Source organism: Trachypithecus francoisi, unplaced genomic scaffold, assembly GCF_009764315.1.
Source record: "Trachypithecus francoisi isolate TF-2019V2 unplaced genomic scaffold, Tfra_2.0 Lachesis_group16, whole genome shotgun sequence".
NCBI lineage: Eukaryota > Metazoa > Chordata > Mammalia > Primates > Cercopithecidae > Trachypithecus > Trachypithecus francoisi.
Genome location: NW_022681461.1, coordinates 22,723,731 through 22,745,505, shown reverse-complemented (window position 1 = coordinate 22,745,505; position 21,775 = coordinate 22,723,731). Strand labels below are relative to the sequence as shown.

Here is a 21,775-nt window from a genome sequence, read left to right as displayed (position 1 = left end):
TGGAGTATTTACTGTCTCAAAGTATTTTCCCAGAAGGCAATAATTACAAAAAGGAAAACAGTAACTTTACAAAACAGAAACTTGGCAGACACCATCTTAACCAAGTAATCAACATTATGATTACTGATGAGACAAGCTGAGATTCTTGTGCCTGTTGACGTGACGCATGGATATATCAACATCACTTCCACAAGTTCTTACCAAGGCATATTTTTAAGAAACATCAGACAAACCAAAATCGAGGGCCATCCTATGAAATACCTGAACAGTGCTCTTCAAAAGGTACCCAGGTCATGAAAAGCAAAGAAATTCTGAGTTTTTTTAGATTAAAGATGACTAAGGAGATACTGTAACTAAATATAGCATGTGAACCTGAATTGGATGCTGGGCTAGAAAAAGAATAGGACAATGGTGAAAGTTGAATAGTCTATAAATTTTATAACTTTTTTAGGTTTTTGACATATATCCTTTAAGAGTTATCTGAAGTCATTCTTTCCATGTCCTCATAATCATACAAGATAATTTTATCAATGTTAATTTCCTGATTTTCATAATTGCACTGTGGTAATTTAAGATGTTACATTAGGAAATTAGGGTGAAGAGTTATAAAACATTTAAAAACCTACATTTTACCTCAATTTATCCACAATGAAATTTTGCTGTTACCTCGTTTACTTAGAAAACAACTTTTTTAAAGGGATTATTTTAACTCTTTCTCTTTTCAATATATAGATTGCCCGACTTGATGGTTTGACAGGATTTTTCAGCTTTACCACAGTGTGAAAGTGATATAAATTCAGTATGTTTGACTAACCATGGGGTTATGTCCTGATAAACCCATCATAAGTTGAAAATATCATAAGCTGAAAGTTTCAATTCCAATTTCTATCCTGAAACTTCTAGAGGCAGTTAAAAACTTCAACTATAGGGAGCATGTTTATTCTAATGTTTTTTTTAACCTACCTTAACATAAGGTTGTTATGAGAACTAAACAAGATGATGCAAGTAAAGTACTTATAATATTGCTTGACAATAAACAGTCTCTCTGAGGTAGATACTATTTATTATTTCTCATTTTACAGGTGAGAAATTCAAGGCTTGGAGATGAAAAATAACTGGCTTAAAGTTACATAGGTAGGAAGTGGCAGTACAAGACTTTGAACCATGTCTGACCACAATGCTATACAGTTTGTCTTCTGTTCTAAAACATTCTTATTAATGTCAACCCATTCTTAAATCCTTCAGTACACACAAAAAATCAAGTTTTTCTCTTTCCCTCTCAATGGCATTTACCACTTTTCTTGAATTTTGGATCTAATGTCATCAGCAACAAAAAACACAAGCAAGAACCAGTTACTCAATTACAAAACCAACATTCTGGATGCAGTACAAAAGTTAGTTAACTTAATCACTGATACTCACATCACAAATTGCTTACTTTATTTCTTTAACAATGAAATAGTAATAACACAATAATTCAGTTGTAACAAAGCCACCAACAGAGCAAAACAAAAACAAAGCTAACTAAGAAGCATTGCTTCAGCTCAAATTAGTTATCTCCTTTAAACAGGAAAAACGACCATTAGTCTAGTGGTTCTCAACCCTGTCTGCACATGAGAAAAATGGAGGGAAATAGGACTGGTGCTTAAAAAAATAGTTATATCCAAGACCCACCTTAGAACTATTAAACAATAATCTCTCAAGAGTGAGGCCCAGGCAAAGATTTTTCAAGTGCTGTCAGTGTTGAGAACTACAGGTCTAAAGTAATAAGGAATAACACCATGCCTCGAAGCAATTGAAAACCAAGAAGTTGATCATATAATACATTTTTTCCTCTAATCCTGGGAAAAGAGGGGGAAGCAGGCACCAACTCAGTTTTCATTGTTCTTTATCCATCTTCAGTTGCCCATAGTAGAGCTTAACAAACATCAAATATTGGAACTTATGCAAACATGCTGCCCAAATTGAAATTCTCACTACTTTACATTTAGAAAGCTCTTTTAAAACAATAGCATTTACAACAATCCCGCCCATCTTAAGTTTGCATAGATGTTCAAGTCAGCTATTTGTTCAACTAACAGAGTCAATAGAATGTATTAGAAAGTACTTTATTAACAGTTATTATAAAACATTTTATACATATTCATTTTATGTACTACAAATAAACTTTTTGGTGCAGATAGAATATTTGAGTTTTTCCCACCTATTTCTAAAACTGCTAGAATTTCTTTTTATAAGATCAGTACCTTCAATTCTAGAATTTAAACAAAACTTTTTGCTCTAAGAATGCATACATAAAATACTTCCCCAACAACTGTACTCTATCCTTGACAAATCCTTAATAAGAGGTTCAGTAGTAACTGTAGGTATTTAATATCAGAACAATCTTTCTTCATTTCTCAGGTTTGGAAATATAACTTCAAGTATGGAAAATAACTTTTCCCTTAAGAATACGAGAATTCATTTAGAGACATCTCCTGAAATCAGCCAATCTCACTGCTTCAGCTCCTTACGTCAGGACTCCATGTCAACCTCGGCCCCTTCATTCCTGCCCTGAAGTGTTGCTTCTGTCAGGGTATCTTCATTTAAATCTTCAATGTCTGCCAGATCAATAGGTGGCAAAGGATTCCTCCAGTACTGGAAGGTATTATACTGCCAAAATTCGTCATTATGCTTCAGAGAAAAAAAAGAGAGAGATGAAAGTGCATCAGTAGCTTAGAAAAAAATTAAGGTTTTTTCACAAAACAAATGTGTTTTAAAGGTAAACTCATATAAGATTTTGTAGTCTTCTATTTTGTATTTTTAACAAATATACATTTTAAATTTTGTCTCATCTAAGTACTTCATGAACTCAATCAAATCTGTGCATTTTAATATTTACAATTTGTGAAAGTATTCGTTAAATTTAAAGGAATTTCCTCCAAGAGCATCTCTTTCCAGTTTTTCTCCCATTTTTCACCTAAAGAAAATTATCTAAAAACAGTCTTAAAATTTTTTATCTTTCAATAAGGAAAATAAGAATTTATTTTAAAAATATAAACACACACTCCTTATAACTTACTTTTGGTCTTGTTCCTAAGGTTTGGTATTTTAAGATATTTACTTTACATAGGCCAAAATATTTTGAAATCTTCAAAAAAGTATTAGGTTATAAACTAGATGAATAGCAAGAAAATGTTAAACTGATCATTTTGTTAAAGATAAAAATATCAAGTGCTCGATAGCCACATGACCTAGTGGCTACTGTGCTGGACAGCACAGGTCTGTAAGAAAGTCTCATTAGGAAGTTCATTGTCTTCTACGCTGAGCCTTAAAGAATTAGGTTTTGGGGGAATTTCTTAATATTGAGATAAACACATAATAAGTCAAAAGATATCAAGAAAAATTTCACTTTAATAAGGAAATGGGGTTAAAAACAAGGTTCTAGTTCTCTGCCTTTTGGGAAATCTACTGTACAAATTATCTACTTATAAACACGGGCTTAAAAAGTCTTTTAATTATGTTAGTAAAACCTAGTGACTAAGGGCACACAAACTTTGCCACCAGACAGACCTGGGTTTGCAAGATAAGTCGACCGCTCACTAAATCTGATCTTGACTTTATTGATAAAATGGAGGACTGTGGTTAAAAATTCAGGCTTGGCATAGTAATTGCTCAATATTGCTAGGTATTATATCCCAATAAGCCAATGAATCATTAATCACTGTCTCCTTAAAACATTTCTGCTTACTTTCTGTTAAGAATATCTAACAGTTGGCTGGGCATGATTACAGGGAGGCAGAAGCATCGCTTGAGCCCCAGAGTTTGAGACCAGCCCTGGCAACATAGCAGGACTCCATCTCAATTTATTAAAAACAAACAAACAAAAAACTAACAGGTGAGTCAACACTGACAGGGCAGTGAGTCTACATAGTGACACCAACCTGAAAAAAATACATGAATATTTAATGAATACCTGATTTTATTTCTCCAGTTAAAAAACATCTGAAACAGGAAATACTCTGAGGTTCCAGGACAGAAATGACATAACATTATCCTGCCTAGATTGCATTCTTAATGTAGAAAAAAGGTATTTGAGGTAGTATTTCCTAAATGAGGTCCCAAGGGTGAGGGCTGGGACTTAAGCCCTATTCTGAGCACAAAAGAAACCAGGCATTTACTGTATTTAACTGTTTTACATCTCTGTTTTTGTTATATTCAATTTTCCCTTGGTAATCAGGTATAAAATCTTTAAAACAAAAAGCCTGTGTCTTTGGAGGCAGGAAGGAAAAACAGAAGCTGGAGAGAGCATGTTTGCAAAAAAGAAGTGGCTCCAGAACAAATCCAACAAAAAGAAGAAACTAGGAGTGTTACTGGGCTTTCCTCAAAAGAGGGCCTGACGGTGGCTTGCGCCTGTAATTCCAACAATTTGGTAGGCAGAGGCGGAAGGATCACTTGAGCTCAGCCTGGGTAACATGGCAAAACCCCATCTCTACCAAAAAAAAAAAAATTAGTCCAGAATGGTAGCGTGCACTGTAGTCCCAACTGCTCAGGAGGCTAAGGTTGCAGTGAGCCGGGATGGTGCCACTGCACTCCAGCCTGGGCATGGGAGCGAGACCCCAAGACTCTTTTTTTAAAAACAACAAAGAGCACAAGGGGACTAGTCTTGGTGAAGAAAGAACCCCTGGAGCCAACCTTTTTCCCTGTCATGTGCTTGCAGCGACCATAGAAGTACAGAGCTGCCAGATCTAGTCACTGCTGTGGGGGAAGAGACAGTTGAGTCTAAGACTCTAAGCAAGCATCACATTTCAGGCTACTAGAGTATTCTTACTCTTTGCCTACTGTCATTTCCATATTTCCCTCTTATCAACTGTGTGGCATACCATAGACAGTGCATTCTGGTAGGTGACAAGCCTATGCATGAGTGGAGTACTAAAATGGTGTGAAGAGCTTTCAAAAAGTTTTCAAACTACACAGTCCCTAATCTCCATATCCATTAGGTTTAGAAGACTATCCATCTGTTTTCAGTTGATTTTGAATATCTGAGAGCAATTTGAAAAAAAAGTTTAAATAAGGCTCATGTTTCACTCATAGGCAAAAAAAAAAAAAAAAGTCTTTCCCAACTATAAAACTCTCGTTATTTTATTGAATTTTTCACATGAACAAGTCATGCCTAAGAAATTTCTTTTTTTTTTGGGGGGGGGGGAAGGCATTTGAAAACCCTGACATAAGATACTTAAGAAAACAGAAGGCCGGGCGCGGTGGCTCAAGCCTGTAATCCCAGCACTTTGGGAGGCCGAGACGGGTGGATCGCGAGGTCAGGAGATCGAGACCAACCTAGCTAACACGGCGAAACCCCGTCTCTACTAAAAAATACAAAAAACTAGCCGGGCGAGTTGGCGGGCGCCTGTAGTCCCAGCTACTTGGGAGGCTGAGGCAGGAGAATGGCGTAAACCCGGGAGGCGGAGCTTGCAGTGAGCTGAGATCCGGCCACTGCACTCCAGCCTGGGCGACAGAGCGAGACTCCGTCTCAAAAAAAAAAAAAAAAAAAAAAAAAAAAAAGAAAGAAAACAGAAAAACGTTGGGTGGATGCTATCAGATAGCTGAAGAGAATGTGGTGAATTCTGAGAAACCTGTACGTGGTTCTTCATCTTCCAAGTCCTCTGGTAAGTCACTGCAGGACTGTGAAAAAGCAGTATGAATTCCTAAGTCTAGACCAAAGCTGTCCAATAAATATATAATGCTCTAAAAACATAATTTAAAATTTTCTAGTAGCGGTATTTAAAAAGTAGAAGAAACTTCTGGTATTAATTTTATTTTCTTCAATATACCCAAGTTATTTCATGTGTAATCAATATAAAATTTTGAGCTATTTTATCTTTATTTCTTATTAAACCCACGAAATTTCGTGCATATTTTAAACTTAGAGCACATTCCCATTTGGACTAGTCACGTTTCAGGTGTTCTTACTGGCTAGCGGCTGGGCAGCAGAGATCTAGGCAAATCGAGGCATGTCTAGATCTTAGGATTCTCAGGTGCAGAGATGAGGCAGGCTCATGTCTTGAATAGGAACCCCCCCAATGATTCTCATATACGCTTTAAGGCCCAAATTAATTTTCTTTTTTTTGTTTTTGAGACAGAGTCTCACTCTGTTGCCCAGGCTGGAGTGCAGTGGCCCAATCTCAGCTTACTACAACCTCCATCTCCCAGGTTAAAATGATTCTTGTGCCTCAGCCTCCCAAGTAGCTGCGATTACTGGTGTGCACCATCACACCCATCTAATTTTTGTATTTTAACAGAGACAGAGTTTTACCCTATTGACCAGGCTGGTCTCAAACTCCCGACCTCAGGTGATCTACCCGCCATGGCCTCCCAAAGTCCTGGGATTACAGGTGTGAGACACCACGCCCCACCCCCAAATTAATTTTCAACGATACTTTTGCCTAGGATCAGATTTAACATTATGAGTTAAAACAAAGCTTTGCCCAAGGTATGGTGGTCCATCCTTTTCTCCAGAAGCTGTACCAGCTTGCAGGTCGTCCAATTAATCGACAGCTACCACATTGGTCTTCCTCTAGAAAAAGAATTCTATCCCGAATTCTAGACTAATCATCGTTAAACCCAGGAAGGCCCTCTACACCTTTGTCTGTCGTTTGTCGTTGGGCTGAACCTATCCCTTCACGGTCAGCGTCCTCACAGTGCTCACAGCCTGCCACAACCCACGGTCCCGTTTTCCTTTTACGGAGCGCGGGGCTGACGCCTAAGGCCACTTCTACCGCTCCAGACCACGATCTGTTTCCCCCTCGCCCAGCCCAGTGCTTTCTGCCCATCGGACTCTCGGGGTGTTTTCTGGCAGTCGGCGTCCTCTCCCGAAGCGGTGACCCCTTCTTTTCCCCCCCTCAGGCGTCTTAACCTACACAAGTCATGAGTGGGAACCGGGACGCTTTGTGTGTGAGGGGAAAAGGCAAGCCCCTTCGCCCCTCAGCCCACCCGCCCCCAGCCCCTACCTGGCGCGATGCGACCCCCCAGTCTCCCCGCGGGGGTCCTGCGCGCCCTGCCCCGTCGTCGCCACCGCCCCCCGGGGGCCGGGCGCCCGGGAGCTCCTCCCCCGGCCCCACGGGCGGCGGCGGCAGCTGCGGCGGATCGCCTGTCTCCAGGCTGTGGTCCTCACGCTCCTGGCCGCTCGGGGCGCTGTTGTCCCCGCTGTCACGGCGCTTGCTGGGCGAAGCCGAGGGCTCTGCCATGGTCCCTGCGTCGATTTTGCGCTTTCGGTGCTGCCCGGGGACGCTGGGGGGCTGCCCAGCATGCGCGACCCCGGGCGGCCGTATCCAGAGAGGCGGTGGCGGCGGCGGCTCAGCGAAGTCGCAGAGCAGGAGCCGCTTCCAAGGCACGTGGAACGTCACCGGCTCGGCCGCACGCCGCTTGGCCATGGGCCCAGAGGCTCGGGCGGAGCCCGCCAGGAGCGGTAGACCGAGTGCCGATAGCTGCGGGGGCGAAGAGCGAGGACTAAGCGCGTGAGAAAGGGATAGGCCGAAGTCGGGCGAGGAGGCGGCAGGACGCTGGAGGGGGTGGGGCGGGGCGGCTCGGGCACGAGCCAGGGCTGGGGCTCCGGCTCGGAGGCAGCTTCAGCGCTCAGCCCTCGCCGCCGCCGAGATGCGGCCCGGACGTTGAGAAGCAACCGCGAAGCGGCGGAGATTCGAACCTGCGCACAACGTGCGCGCGCGCACTCTGTGTGGCAAGGCGGAGCCGCTGGTTGGTGGAGGCTCGCGGGGCGCGCTCCCGAGCGCCCTCACGACCGGAAGTGCGTGCCCGGGGGTAGGCGGGAAGGCGGCGGCGGGATTAATTAAAGACGCGATCCTGCGGCCGGCAGAGGGGCGTGATCTTGTTTCCTCAGGGGTGTGGCGGTGGTCTTACTACTAAGTTCGGTATAGCGCGGTACGTTCTAGACCCTTCTATAGGAAATTTAAGGCCTTTATGTATTTCCTTCCTCCAGTCAGTGACCACGGGGGCGTCTCCATGAGATTAAGACAAAGATATAATAGAGTTCCAGACTATCCTGGGCAACATAGCAAGACCTCGTCTCTACAAAAAGTACAAAAATAGGCCAGGCTTGTTGGCCTGCCCCTCCCTGTGGTCCCAGCTACTCAGGAGGCCGAGGAGGAAGATTCACTTGAGCCTGGGAGGTGGAGGCTGTAGTGAGACAGAGATCGTACCCTACACTCCAGCCTGGGCAACAGAGTGAGACTCCGTATCAAAAACAAAAAAGGAAAGAAAGGATAATACAAACTTTAAGTAAACTAGTGTTTAAGAGGCTTCACAGTAGGTTGTTATTCAAAACAAACGACTGAAGGGAAGTCCAGGCTGAGGGAAGTAGTTAAAGCTAATATACAAAACACACACACAAATCGAAGTCTATGTTTTGCGCAGCTGCTGTGGAAGGTGAAGCAGGCACCACATTCCTGGAAGATCTCTTGATTAAAAACTTAGGGAGGAAGTTGCAGACAAGATGTGCAGCGCATCCAGAATAGCTGAGTAGTTGGCAAGAACCAAGCCTGAAGCACAGCTGTCCTTTCCAAATGAAACCTAAAATTGTTGAGCTCTTAAATTATGTTGGAAACCTGAGTTCCCTGCTTACTCTGGGCGGTGGTCAGATCAAGATTCCAAGGGCATTACAGCAAAACAGTGTTGTCAGGTGAAGTGAGGTGGAGACAACTGCAGTATATTTACTATTTTATTCTTTTTATTTTTTATTTTTTTTGGGACAGGGTCTCTCTCGGCCGCCTAGGTGGGAGTGCGATGGTGCCATCACGGCTTACTGCAGCCAGGCCCCACTGAGTTCAAGCGATCCTCCTGTCTGGGCCTCCTAAAGTGCTGGGTTTACAGGTGTGAGCCACCACATCTGGTAGTATTTACTATTTTAATAGTTTGATAAAGACAGTAACCAAGTAAGCAAAAATGGAAGGAAGAAAATAAGACTGTTACCAGTGCTTTGAAGGGAAAAACTATCCTCTGTAGAAAAAGTGTGCAAGGAAGATAATTCTATTTTAGTGCTAGGTACTATCTCAGTACTAATTACCCTGTACCTCTGCACCTCAAGGTGGTTGTGAGAGGACAAGTTAATTATTTAGTAATTAAGCACAGAAATGTACTAACTTAGGGTAGTAAGTAATAGCTTTTCTGTTTGGTTTTTACTTTTCTTGTTTGAAATTGATAACCAGCCGGGTGTGGTGGCTCACGCCTGTAATCCCAACACTTTTGGGAAGACGAGGTGTGCAGATCACCTGAGCCCAGGAGTTCCATACCAGCCTGGCCAACATGGTGAAAGCCCATCTCTACAAAAAATACAAAAATTAGCCAGAGGTGGTGCCCTGCACCTGTAGTCCCAGGGAGGCTGAGGTGAGAGGATGGCTTGAACCCTGGAGGCAGAGGCCAAGATTGCACCACTGCACTCCAGCCTGGGTGACAGTGTGAGACCCTGTCTCCAGAAAAAAATAAATTGAAAACCCATCTGTCTCAAACAGGAAGAGTTTTGCCATTTTTAAATGAGCAGGAAGATCTTAATCGTAGCCATCAGGTGCTGTTTGAAAGGTTTTGAAGGCCCCAAAATAATGAGTATAGTTTAGCTAATGGTTGATTCTTTCGTGTTCCTCTTTACAGACGCTCGTTTTTTCAAAATTGTGAAATTTATCATATATGCAAAAGGCTGTATAAAATACACGTGTAGTTAAAAGAGTGATAGTAAGACACACAGCATTCTGTTTCAGAAATAGAATACTACCTGTATTAGAATATGACAAGCTGCCTATGCACCCCTTCCCCACTGGCACATACCCTTCTGTTTCCTCACTCCCAGTAATTACTGTTTTGAATGCTGAGTTAATCATTCCTTTGCTTTTTAACTTCTCTATCTGTATGTATATTGCTAAATAACTTTTTTTTTTTTTTTTTTTTTTTTTTTTGGTGAGACGGGGCTTGCTCTGTTGCCCCAGCTGGAGAGCAGTGATATGATTACAGCTCACTGCAGCCCTGACCTCCCAGGGGCAAGCAATCCTCCCACCTCAGCCGCTTGAGTAGCTGAGACCACAGGTGTACATCACCACACCCAGCTAATTTTTAAAATTTTTTTGTAGAGCCAGGGTTTTGCCATGTTGCCCAGGCTAGTCTCAAAGTCCTGAACTCAAGCAATCCACCTGCCCTGGCCTCCCAAACAAAGTGTTGGAATTACAAGCATGAACCACCACGCCCGGCTTAATACATTTTTTGAGATGGGGTCTTGCTCTGTCGCCCAGGCTGGAATGTAGTGGCGTGATCACTGCTCACTGTAGCTTCAAACTCCTGGCTCAAGCAATCCTCCTGCCGCAGCCTCCCAAGTAGCTTGGCCTATGGCTTGTGCCACCACACCCAGCTAATTTTTTATTTTTAGGTCTCACTATGTTGCCCAGGCTTGTTTTGCCAGGTTTTTTCGTTTTTGTTTCTGTTTTGTTTTTTAAAACAGCTTTACCTAGGTCTAAATGACATACAATAATTTGCATATAAAGTGTACAATTTGACATTCATACACCTGTGAAACCATAAGCACAATCAAGATGATCAAAGTTTCGAGAGCAGTCTTTGACATCTTGTTCTTCAGGAATGTGACAACTATACTTGGCCCTTTGTTCTTCCATAATAGCATCTTCTGTAACATTTTGTTACCCTTTTGGAATTTTGGTTATAACCGCATTGAAATTATAGATCAATTTGGGAAGAATTGTTATCTTTACAATACCAAGCTCACTTCCTGTTCAAGAATGTAACTAAGTTTTAAAAATATCTGTCAACAAAGTTTTATGTTTCTCACCATAAAGAGCTTATATCTTTGTTAAGTTTATCCCTAGGCACTTTATAATTTTTGTAGACAATATTCTTTTTAAATAACATTTTCTGAGTTTTTGTTGCTGCTCTGGCTTCTTTTTTTAAAGGCCGGATAAGTAGAATTTGAAATTAGTTTACCCTAAGTTGTAAATAGTACCAGATCCACTTGTTCAAGGAATTTGTCCATTTCATTCATCAAATTTGTTGGAATATTTTCTTAGTTTCTCTTTTTCCCATTTCGTTGGCTTCTACTACATTTGGATTTACTTTGCTCTTCTTTCTCTAGCTGCTTCTGATAGCACCTAAGGTCACTGATTTTAGTCTTTGTTAATTTCTTTTTGGAGACAGTCGCTCTGACTGGAGTGAAGTAGTACGATCTTGGCTCACTGCTGCCTCTGCCTCCCAGGTTCAAGCGATTCTCCTGCCTCAGCCTCCCGTGTAGCTGGGACTACAGGTGCGTGACACTGCACCCAGCCAATTTTTGCATTTTTAGTAGAGACGGGGTTTTACCATGCTAGCCAGGTTGGTCTCAAACTCCTGACTTCAGGTGATCCACCCACCTTGGCCTCCCAAAGTGTTGGGATTACAGGCGTGAGCCACCGCGTCCAGCCGTCTTTGTTAGTTTCTAAAATAAACATTTAAAGCTATAACTTTCCCTGTAGCACTGCTTTGGCTACATCCTACAAATTTTGGTATGTTGTATTTTTATTATCTTTCAGTTTGAAATACTTTCAAAATTTCTTTTCTTGTTACTCTACCTCCTCCCATCATTATGAATTTCCTTTTAAGTTAACCTATTGGCATTTACTTACCTATACCTCTTTGAATTAATAATGTAGTTGTCATAAGGACTGTTCATATACATCTTTAGTTTTTTACAGTCTACTTCGAGCTAACATTGTAGCACTTTATGTAAAACATAAACACCTTGCACCCCTCCCCCGCCCTATCCAAATGCATTTTTTATTGACCTAATAGGATCATCTACCTGTTCTACATATCCCATAATTTTGTGGATAATAACTCAGAAGTCATTAGTTACAACAAAGCAACAAAGAAGGGAAACTTTTTCTCTTCTTACTGAAAAAGGAATACACTCAAACTTATTCTGCTTATCTTTAAACTCATGTGTTTCAGACTAACTGAAGCCTCACAGCAGCGTAGGGTGGGGAAGTCGTTTAAATTTTTTTAATTGCCAGACCTTTTACATATCTCATTTGATCCCAAAAACTTTGGGGCAAATTATTGCGAGTTTAGCAGATAAACCTCTCCTCTGAGCATCAGATCCATGTGACTTCTCATGAGTCTACCTTAACCACCTTATTTAAAATCGCAACTCACTTTACCTTTCTCCTGACTCTTGATTCCCCTCTTTTCCCCCATAGCATGATTACTTTCTAATCTATTATTTATTTCACTTACTTATTACTCTTATTGTCTCCCTTTCTAGAAAGTAAGCTCCTTGAAGGTAGGGTTCCGGTTTGTTTTTTGGGTTTTGTCCCCACTCATATACTCAAAGTGACTAGCATGTTAGGTGCTCAGTAAATATTTGTTGCCTGAATGAGTGTCCATTATTTCCACCTGGGTGTTCCATAGGCATCTCATATTCCATCCTCCAGTGTCATCAGTCATCTATACAGGTACCCATACCAGAAATATAATTGTATTCTTTAATAATCACATTCACTCAGTTTATTCTTTGAATACATATTTTAAGCATCTTCTATAGACCAGACAATTTCTAGGCACTGGGATTACAACAGTAAAACAAAAACCCCTACCCCATGACTGTCCAAGGAATCTTGGGGGAGACAGACAATAAATAAGTACATCTGTCAGGTGGTGCTGAGGAGAAATAAAAATAAAGCAGGATAAGAGGAATAAGAGGTCAAGATGGGCATCTCTGACAAGACTTTTGGGCCAAGACCTGAGGAAAGTGAGGGGCAAATCATGTGATCCTGGTCAGATGTAATAGCAACTATGAATGTCCAAAAGTGCAAAATAGCAAAAGCATGAGCAAAGGACAGGAAAAAAAAAAAAAAAGCCAGTGCTGCCTTTTTCTCAATGTTTTGTTTTGGGTAGTGTCTGTTTCTTCAAGTTCACTAGTTCGTTCTCTTGTACCTTATCTGCTGTTAACCCCACACACTATTTTTTCATCCTACATGATGTACTTTTCATCTCTAGTTCAATTTGGGTCTTTTTTTCTATCTTCCAAGTCTAGGTAACTTTTTGAACATATGGAATACAGTTACTCTGTTTTAATGCTCTCTGCTCATTCTAACATCTTTGTCAGTTCTGGTTTGGGTTCATCTGATCTTTCTCTTCTCTGTGGGTCATGTTTTCCTGTTTGTCAGCATACCTGGTAGTGTCTGATCAGACACCAGATATTGTTTTACTTTGTTGGGTGCTAAGTATTTTTGTATTTCAATAAGTATTCTTGAGATTTATTCTAGGATGCTGTTAAGTACATAGACATAGTTTGACCCATTTGGATCTTGCTTACAAGATTTGTCAAGTGGGACCTGAGCTTTTTTAGTCTAGGGCTAATGATTCCACATTATCAAGGCAAGACTTCTCTGTACCACACCTAGTGCCCTACACCTTTTGAGGTTTTATAGTCTGGGTGTGGTAACACTCTTCTGGCGCTGTGTGGGCCCTGGCTACTGTTCTAATACTTCAGGTGCTTTTTTTCTCTGGCCATGGTTCGCTTTCTCACACATGCGCTGATCAGTAGTACTCTGAAGATTACTCAAGGGGGACTGTCCTCATATCTCCAGTGTTCTATATGCAGCTACCAATGTTTGTATCATATTGGTTATTAAAATTTTAATATGTGATTGTGTTGGTAAGGAGATGCAGAAACAGATGCTCTCCTTGTTTTAAAGTGTAAGTTGGTATAACCTTTTAAGAGAGCAATCTGGGCAGGGTACAGTGGCTCACGCCTGTAATCCCAGCACTTTGGGAGGCCGAGCAGGGTGGATCACTTGAGGTCAGGAGTTCGAGACCAGTCTGACCAACATGGTGAAACCCCATCTCTACTAAAAAATACAAAATTAGCCAGGCGTGGGGGCACAGGCCTGTAATCCCAGCTACTTGGGAGACTGAGGCAGGAGAATTGCTTGAACCAGGGAGGCAGAGGTTGCGGTGAGCCAAGATTGCACCATTGCGCTACAGCCTGGGCAGCAATAAGAGCGAAATTCTGTCTCAAAAAAAAGAGCAATCTGACAGTATCTGTGAAAACTAAAAAATGCACACACACATTCAGAAACTCTAACTCTAGGAACTTATACTCCAGATATCTACTGACAATAGACATAAAACTGTGTACAGGATTATTATATTGTGGTATAATGCTGCATAGCAGAAGATTGAAAACAACTGAATGTTATTAGTAAAGTATGGCATATATTATGTTTTATATTAATAATTTTAGTATAATCAATATAATATGTATTTTATGTATAATGGAATGCTGTGCTTTTTTTTTTGAGTCAGTCTTGCTCTGTCACCCAGGCTGGAGTGCAGTGGTACGATCTCGGTTTACTGCAACCTCTGCCTCCTGGGTTCAAGCAGTTCTCCTGCCTCAGCTTCCCAAATAGCTGGGATTACAGGCATGCACCTCCAGGCCTGACTAATTTTTGTATTTTTAGTAGAGATGGGTTTCACCATGTTGGCCAGGCTGGTCTCATACTCCTGACCTCAGGTGATCTGCCTGCCTTGGCCTCCTAAATTGTTGGGATTACAGGTATGAGCCATCATGCCCAGCCTGTGCTTTTTAAATGAAGTAGATATGTATTTATGGATATAGAATAATTGTCAAAATATAACAAAAAAGGTGCACAATAGACTCTATTGGTCACAAATATATAGGCATTTCTCAGAGATACTGCATGTTCAGTTCCAGACCAACACGATAAAGCAATTATCATAACAAAGTGAGTCTCACAAATTTTTTGGTTTCCCAGTGCAAATAAAAGTTATGCTGGCCGGGGGCAGTAGCTTATGCCTGTAATCCCAGCACTTTGGGAGGCTGAGGTGGGTGGATCAGTTGAACTCAGGAGTTTGAGACCAGCCTGGGCAACACAGTGAAATCCTGTGTCGACTAAAATACAAAAAAAAAAAAAAAAATTAGCCAGGCGTGGCAGTGTGTGCCTGTAATCCCCACTACTCAGGAGGCTGAGACAGAATTCCTTGAGGCCGGGAGGCGGAGGTTGCAGTGAGCCAAGATCGTGCCATTGCACTCCAGCCTAGGCGACAGAGTGAGACTCCATCCCCCCCCAAAAAAAAAAATACAAAAATTAGCTGGGCGTGGTGGTGCACACCTGTAATTTCAGCTACGCAGGAGGCTGAGGCAGGAGGATCGCTTGAACCCAGGAGGTAGAGACTGCAGTGAGCCCAGATGGTGCCACTGCACTCCAGCCTGGGCACTAGAGCAAAACCCTGTCTCAAAAAATAAAAAGTGATGCTTACACTATACTATAGTCTATTAAGCATACAATAGCATATCAAAAAAGTACATACTGTTACTTACAAGTAATTTATTGCTACAAGATGCTAACAGTTATCTGAACCTGCAGTGAGCCATAATCTTTTTGCTCATGGAAGATGTTGCCTCAGTGTTGATAGCTGTTGACTGATCAGGGTGGTGGCTGCTGAAGATTGGAGTGGCTGTGCAATTTCTTAAGACAACAATGAAGTTTGCTGCATCAATTAATTCATCCTTTCACAAAAGTATCTGATGCTGTTTGATAGCATTCTATCCATAGAAGAACTTTTTCAAAACAGGAGTCAGTCCTCAAACCCTACCACTGCTTTATTGACTACATTTAAGTATCATTCTAAATTATTTGTTATGTCAGTAGTGTTCACAGCATCTTTATCAGGAATAGATTCCATCAAGAATTTTTTTGCCTAACTATAAGAAGCAACTCTTCACCTTTCAAGTTTTACCATAAGATTGTAGCAGTCGTCACATCTTCACTTATAAGCTTTTCTCATGGTATTCCATTGGGTGCTCAAGAGAGTGTGGGGGCATACATAGCAGGAGGCTGCTGCAATCCCCCCTGGAAAGCAAAGATATATGGTATAGCTGCCCCTGGGTTGGGGATAGGCACAAATACCCACCTGTTTCCCTGGTTCATTTTCTGCTATAAATGAAAGCCTTAAGCCACTGATGGAGGGTTAACATTTTCTGCTTTTGTGGGAGGAACAGAGGCAAAACCCCTCTGCCTCAGAAGGAAGGACAAAGGCAAAGATCTTTCATTTAAGAAGAAAAAGTAGAAGCACAAATCTTAATTTAGAGGAGAGAGACAGAAAATAGTTTGGCACCTAGCATCCTCCACTGATACTACTACTGGGAGAGGAGTAGGAAATTCCTGCTGAAGACCAGGCATAAATACATGAGGAGCAGTGATAGGAATGCTAAGAAAGACACAATTCTGAGGCCAGGTGCACAAAGCCTGCATAAGACTGAGGCTGAGCTAAGACAACAAAGATTCCTTATTGTCTCTACCATGAGCCTAACACAGACTAACAAGAAAATGCAGTCTATCTCTGAGGCGGGGGCAAGAGCATGGAGAGAGAACATCTTGGGAGCAAAGGCATACAGAGACAGCTGGAAGGTGGAGAGGGAGTGGAACATTGAGAAAAATACCCTCTGGCATCCTGCCCCTTAAGCGCACAGAAACAGCTCACTGCTAGAGGAATTTGAAATCTGTGATGTGCTGCAGATAACAGTAAGAAAACATAAACTCAGCTTCTTACAATACTGACAGCTTCCCATTCCAGCCTAACAGGCATGCATTTATAACCAGACATAAATACTGTTTACCTCAGTTTCTGTTTTTTTCTACACACGATAAATGAAATTCAATATTATAAGACTCAAGGAAAAAAAAGAAAAAAAAAAAACCTTGTCAAGAGATAAAGCAATTAATAGAACAAGATTTGGAGTTGACTCTGATAAAATTTGAATTATCAGTTAAGGACTAACATTAATATACTAATATTGAAGGATATAGTGGAATAGGAGGACAACACATTGATGCCAGGTGTTTTGGCAGAGATGAAAACTATAAAAATATAAATGGAAATGCTAGAAATAAAAAGCATGATATCAGAGATGAGAATCCCTTCAACAGGTTCATTAGTAAAATGGAGATAGCTGAGGAAAGATTCAATGTATTGGAAGATACACTTAAGTCATTCTGAAACACTGAGAAAAAAATGACAACAATAACAACCAAAAAAGCCGGGTGTGATGGCTCACACCTGTAATCCCAGCACTTTGGGAGGCCAAGATGGGCAGATCACTTAAGGTCAGGAGTTTGAGACCAGCCTGGCCAACATGGCAAAACCCCATCTCTATTAAAAATACAAAAATTAGCCAGGCATGGTGGCAGGTGTCTGGAATCCCAGCTACTTGGGAAGCTGAGGCAGGAGAATTGCTTGAACCCGGGAGGCAGAGGTTGCAGTAAGCTGAGATCCTGCCAGTGCGCTCCAGCCTGGGCACAAGAGTGAAACTCCGCCTTCAAAACAAAAACAATAAAAACAGTGCCCAGGAGCTATGGAATAATAACCAGCAGTCTAACATACATGTAATAAAAGTCTCAGAAGGAGAAGAGAAAACAGGAAATAATATTTTAGGAGATAATGGCAAGGAATTTTTCAGAAATAATAACAAAACATCAAACCACAGATCTAACCAGTTTAGAGAACACCAAGCAGGATAAATACCAAAACCAATTAAAGCAGCCAGAGGAAAAAAACACACTCAGAAGGACAAAGATAAGAATTATAGCAGAGTACTCATCAAAATAACAGAGTGACATATTTAAAGAAATAAACCCCCAATTTTGTATTCTGTGAATAAATCTTTGAAAAATAAAAGATGAAAGAAAGGCTTTTTAGACAAAAGCTGAAAGAATTCACTGTCAGCAGACCTATGGTAGAAGTGTGATGGCAAATAGAAACTTGGATACATAATGAAGAAATGACTAGTGCTTTATAACAAGTTATCCCCAAACTTAAGTGACTTAAAACAACATTTTCTCAAGTCTGTGGGTTAGAAATTCACCATCAGTTTGGCTGGGTGTTTCAGTGTGGCTCATGTGGTTACAATTATGTAGTTGGCTGGGTATGTAATCATAGGAAGGCTTGCCTGGGGTGAAGGATCCACTTCCAAACTCATTCAATTCATACCACTCTTTGGAGGAGGCCTAACTTCTTCACCAAGTGGGATTCTCCATAGGGGTATTTCAGTATCTTCATGACATGTCATCTGGCTTCCCCCAGTGCCAGAGATCAGAGAGAAAATGGAGGGTGCAAAGTCTTTTATGACCTAGCCTTAGAATCACACATTTCTACCACATTCTATTCATTTAGTAAATTACTACAGCGCACACTCAAGGGAATGGGAATTAGGCTGTTCCCAAGGTAGGAGTATTGAAGAATTTGTGGACATATTTTTAAAGCAACCCACACCAGAAAATTATTCAAAAATGACGGTAAATATAAAAGATTTTTTGTTAAAAGAATTTAGTCTAAAGCAAAAATATTACCACTGTATTCTGGGGTTTATTACACATATTAAGATGTATGACAATAGCATAAATGATGCAAGAGAAATTGGAAGTATATTGTTGCAAGGTTCTTCTAACTATACATGAAGTGGTATACCATTTGAAGTTTGTGTAAGTTGAACATGCATATTTTAAAACCTGGAGAAGCCACTGAAACCTTTTTTTAAATAAAGAGCTATAACAAGCCAGTAATGGAGATAAAATCAAGAGACTACTCAATCCAAAAGAAAGTGAGAAAAAAGAAAATGGGACAAGTAGAAAATAGCAAAATGGTGAGATTACATTCAACCATATCCATAATTACATTAAAATGTAAACTAATTTCCAATTAAAAGACATCAGATTGAATAAAAAAACAAGACCCATCAGTCTTCAGGATGGATGACTAGAGGCATCTAGTACTCACCTCCGTAAAGAACCAAAATAGTGAATAATCACAGTTGGAATAGGTTATCTAGGAGAGAACACTAAAATTCAACAGAGAAGTGAACAGGAAACACCTAAAACAAGGAAGGAGAGGGAGGTGAGGCAGCCTGCTCAGCTGGGATTGGCTGGGAGCCTGTAGAGACTTCCCAATGAAGAGAAAGGGTAAGGGATAGACCCCCCCAGTAGTCCACATTTTTTTTTTTTTTTTGAGACAGTCTTGCTCATCGTCCAGGCTGGAGTGCAGTGGCGCGATCTCAGCTCACTGCAAGCTCCGCTTCCCGGGTTCGCGCCATTCTCCTGCCTCAGCCTCCCGAGTAGCTGAGATTACAGGCGCCCGCCACCACGCCCAGCTAATTTTTTGTATTTTTAGTAGAGATGGGGTTTCACTGTGTTAGCCAGGATGGTCTCGATCTCCTGACCTCGTGATCAGCCCGTTTTGGCCTTCCAAAGAGCTGGGATTACAGTTGTGAGCCACCGTGCCTGGCCGCAGTCCACATTTTTTATTGCAGACTCCTACAATCCTAACCACAGGAAAGCCCCCTCGATCCTTGTGGACCCTGAGAGTAACTTAGGGAGCTGCTTGAAGACCATGTGATGGTATTGCTCCAGAAAGGGAGTTAAGGCTGAGTCTTGCACACCCTGAGTGCTAAGCAGCTACAGCAAGGTACCATTTTGAGAGCCAACACCTCCATGTGCCACCAGGCAGCCTGGGGACAGGTTTGCCTAGACTGGCACAGTGCCCTACCCAACCAACACCACATATACATCTTCAGGAAAAAGTCCTCCACTATGAAAGCAAATCCAAAAAAATCGGAGTAAGTGACTGTTAGACCAGATATGCGGAGAAAAATGTAAGGACACAACAAACATGAAAAAGCAGGGAAATATGACACCTTCAAAGGCACACAATAATTCTCCAGCAACAGATTCCAATGGAAAAGAAACTTATGAAGTCCCAGAAAAAGAATTCAAAGTAATGATATTAAAGAAGCTCAGTGAGATAGAAGAGCACACAACAAATACAAAAAATAATGAGAAATTTACCAAAGACATAACAATCATGAAAAAAAACCACCAAATTTTGGAACTGATGAATTCACTGAATGAAATACAATACACCTTTAAAACCTTCAAAAATAGAGTAGATCAAGTGAACAAAGAATTACAGAACTTGCAGACAGGTCTTTTGAAATAACCCAGTCAGATAAAAATAAAGAAAATAGAATGAACAAAGCCCATATGACATATGGGACACCATAAAATGACCAATATTCAAATTTTTGGTGTTCCAGAAGGCAAAGAGAAAAGGGATAGAAAATCCATTTAATGAAACAGTAGCTGAAAACTTCCCAAGTAAGAGATTTAAAGATCCAATACAGGAAGTTCAGAGGTCCCCAAACAGATGCAATTCAAAGAGATCTTCACGGCACATGGTTGTCAAATGTCAAAGACAGAGAATTGCAAAAACAGCAAGAGAATAGTGTCTAGTCACTTACAAGGGATCCCCCAACTGGCTAAGCAGAATTCTCAGTGGAAACCTTACAGGCCAGGAAAGAATGGGATGGTATAGACAATGAGCTGAGAAAAAAAAACTGCCAGCCAAGGACGCTACACCCAGCAAAGTTATCCTTCATAAATTGTCTTTCCCAAATAAGCATCAGTTGAGGGAATTCATCACACTAGGTGAGCCCTACAAGAAAATAAGAGAGTCGTGGAAGGAAAATGATGCACACCACCATAAAAACACAAAAATTACAAAACCCACTGGTAGAGCAAAGACACAAATGAGGAGAAAGGACTCAAACATTACCACTACAGAAAACCACCAAATCACAATAATAAGAGAGAAAGAGAGGAACAAGGGATATATAAAACAAGTAGCTATCAAGTAATAAAATTACAGGAATTAGCTCTCACATCAATAATAACCTTGAATGTAAACAGATTAAACTTACCACTTGAAAGTTACAGGGTGGCCGAATGGATTTAAAAAAACATGGCCCACCTATAAGCTGCCTACTTGTAAGAACATACACAGACAAAGTAAAGACATGGAAAAAGAGATTCCAATCAAATGGTAATCAAAAGAAAAAAGGGGTAGCTATACCAATGTTAGATAAAACAGACTTTAAGTCAAAAACTGTTAAAAGAGACGAAGAAGGTCACTATATAATGATAAGTGGATCAACACAGCAAGAGGATATAACAATTATATATGTACCCAACATTAGAGCACCCAGATATATAAAGCAAATATTAGATCTAAAGGGAGAGATGGACTGTAACATAGAGTTTGGGACTTCAACATACCACTTTCAGAATTAGACCAACTAGATGGAAAATTAAGAGACATTTACACTGCACTTTAGAACTAATGGACCTAAACAGAACGTTTCATCCTACAGTTGTAGAATACACTTTCTCCTCATCAGCACATGAAGCATTTTCCAGCACAGACCATATGTTAAGCCACAAAACAAGTCTCAACAAATTTTTAAAATAGAAATCAGTTATCTTCTTAGACCACAATGGGATAAAATAATAAATAAGTAGCATGGGCTGGGCGCGGTGGCTCATGCCTGTAATCCCGGCACTTTGGGAGGCCGAGGCAGGCGGATCATGAGGTCAGGAGTTCGAGACCAGCCTGGTCGACATGGTGAAACCCCATCTCTACTAAAAATACAAAAAATTAGCCGGGCATGGTGGCGCACACCTGTAATCCCAGCCACTTGGGGAGGTTCAGGCAGGAGAATTGCTTGAACCCAGGAGGCAGAGGTTGCAGTGAGCTGAGATGGTGCCACTACACTCCAGCATGGGTGACAGAGTGAGACTCTGTCTCAGAAAAAAGAAAAAAAGTAGCATGAGGAACGTTGGAAACTGTACAAATACATAGATTTGTATGAACATAAATAATATGTTCCTGAATGACCACTGGG

General features: G+C 41.1%; 1 protein-coding gene across 1 annotated transcript; it reads right to left on the bottom strand.

The window, feature by feature from the left end:
• Nucleotides 1-1,046: 1,046 nt before the first annotated feature.
• Nucleotides 1,047-7,732, bottom strand: CUNH9orf40 (chromosome unknown C9orf40 homolog). Its single transcript, XM_033237088.1, has 2 exons — nt 6,987-7,732; nt 1,047-2,673 (listed from the first exon to the last, which is right to left on the bottom strand). The coding sequence occupies exons 1-2, from the start codon at nt 7,407-7,409 to the stop codon at nt 2,515-2,517; spliced, it is 582 nt and encodes a 193-aa protein (XP_033092979.1). The 5' UTR covers nt 7,410-7,732; the 3' UTR covers nt 1,047-2,514.
• Nucleotides 7,733-21,775: the final 14,043 nt, after the last annotated feature.

Coding starts and splice junctions, on each gene's coding strand:
- CUNH9orf40 (XM_033237088.1), bottom strand. CDS start 7,409: ATGGCCAAGCGGCGTGCGGCCGAGCCGGTGACGTTCCACGTGCCTTGG. Junction 2,674..6,986: donor GGGGGGTCGCATCGCGCCAG/GTAGGGGCTGGG, acceptor TTTTCTCTGAAG/CATAATGACGAATTTTGGCA.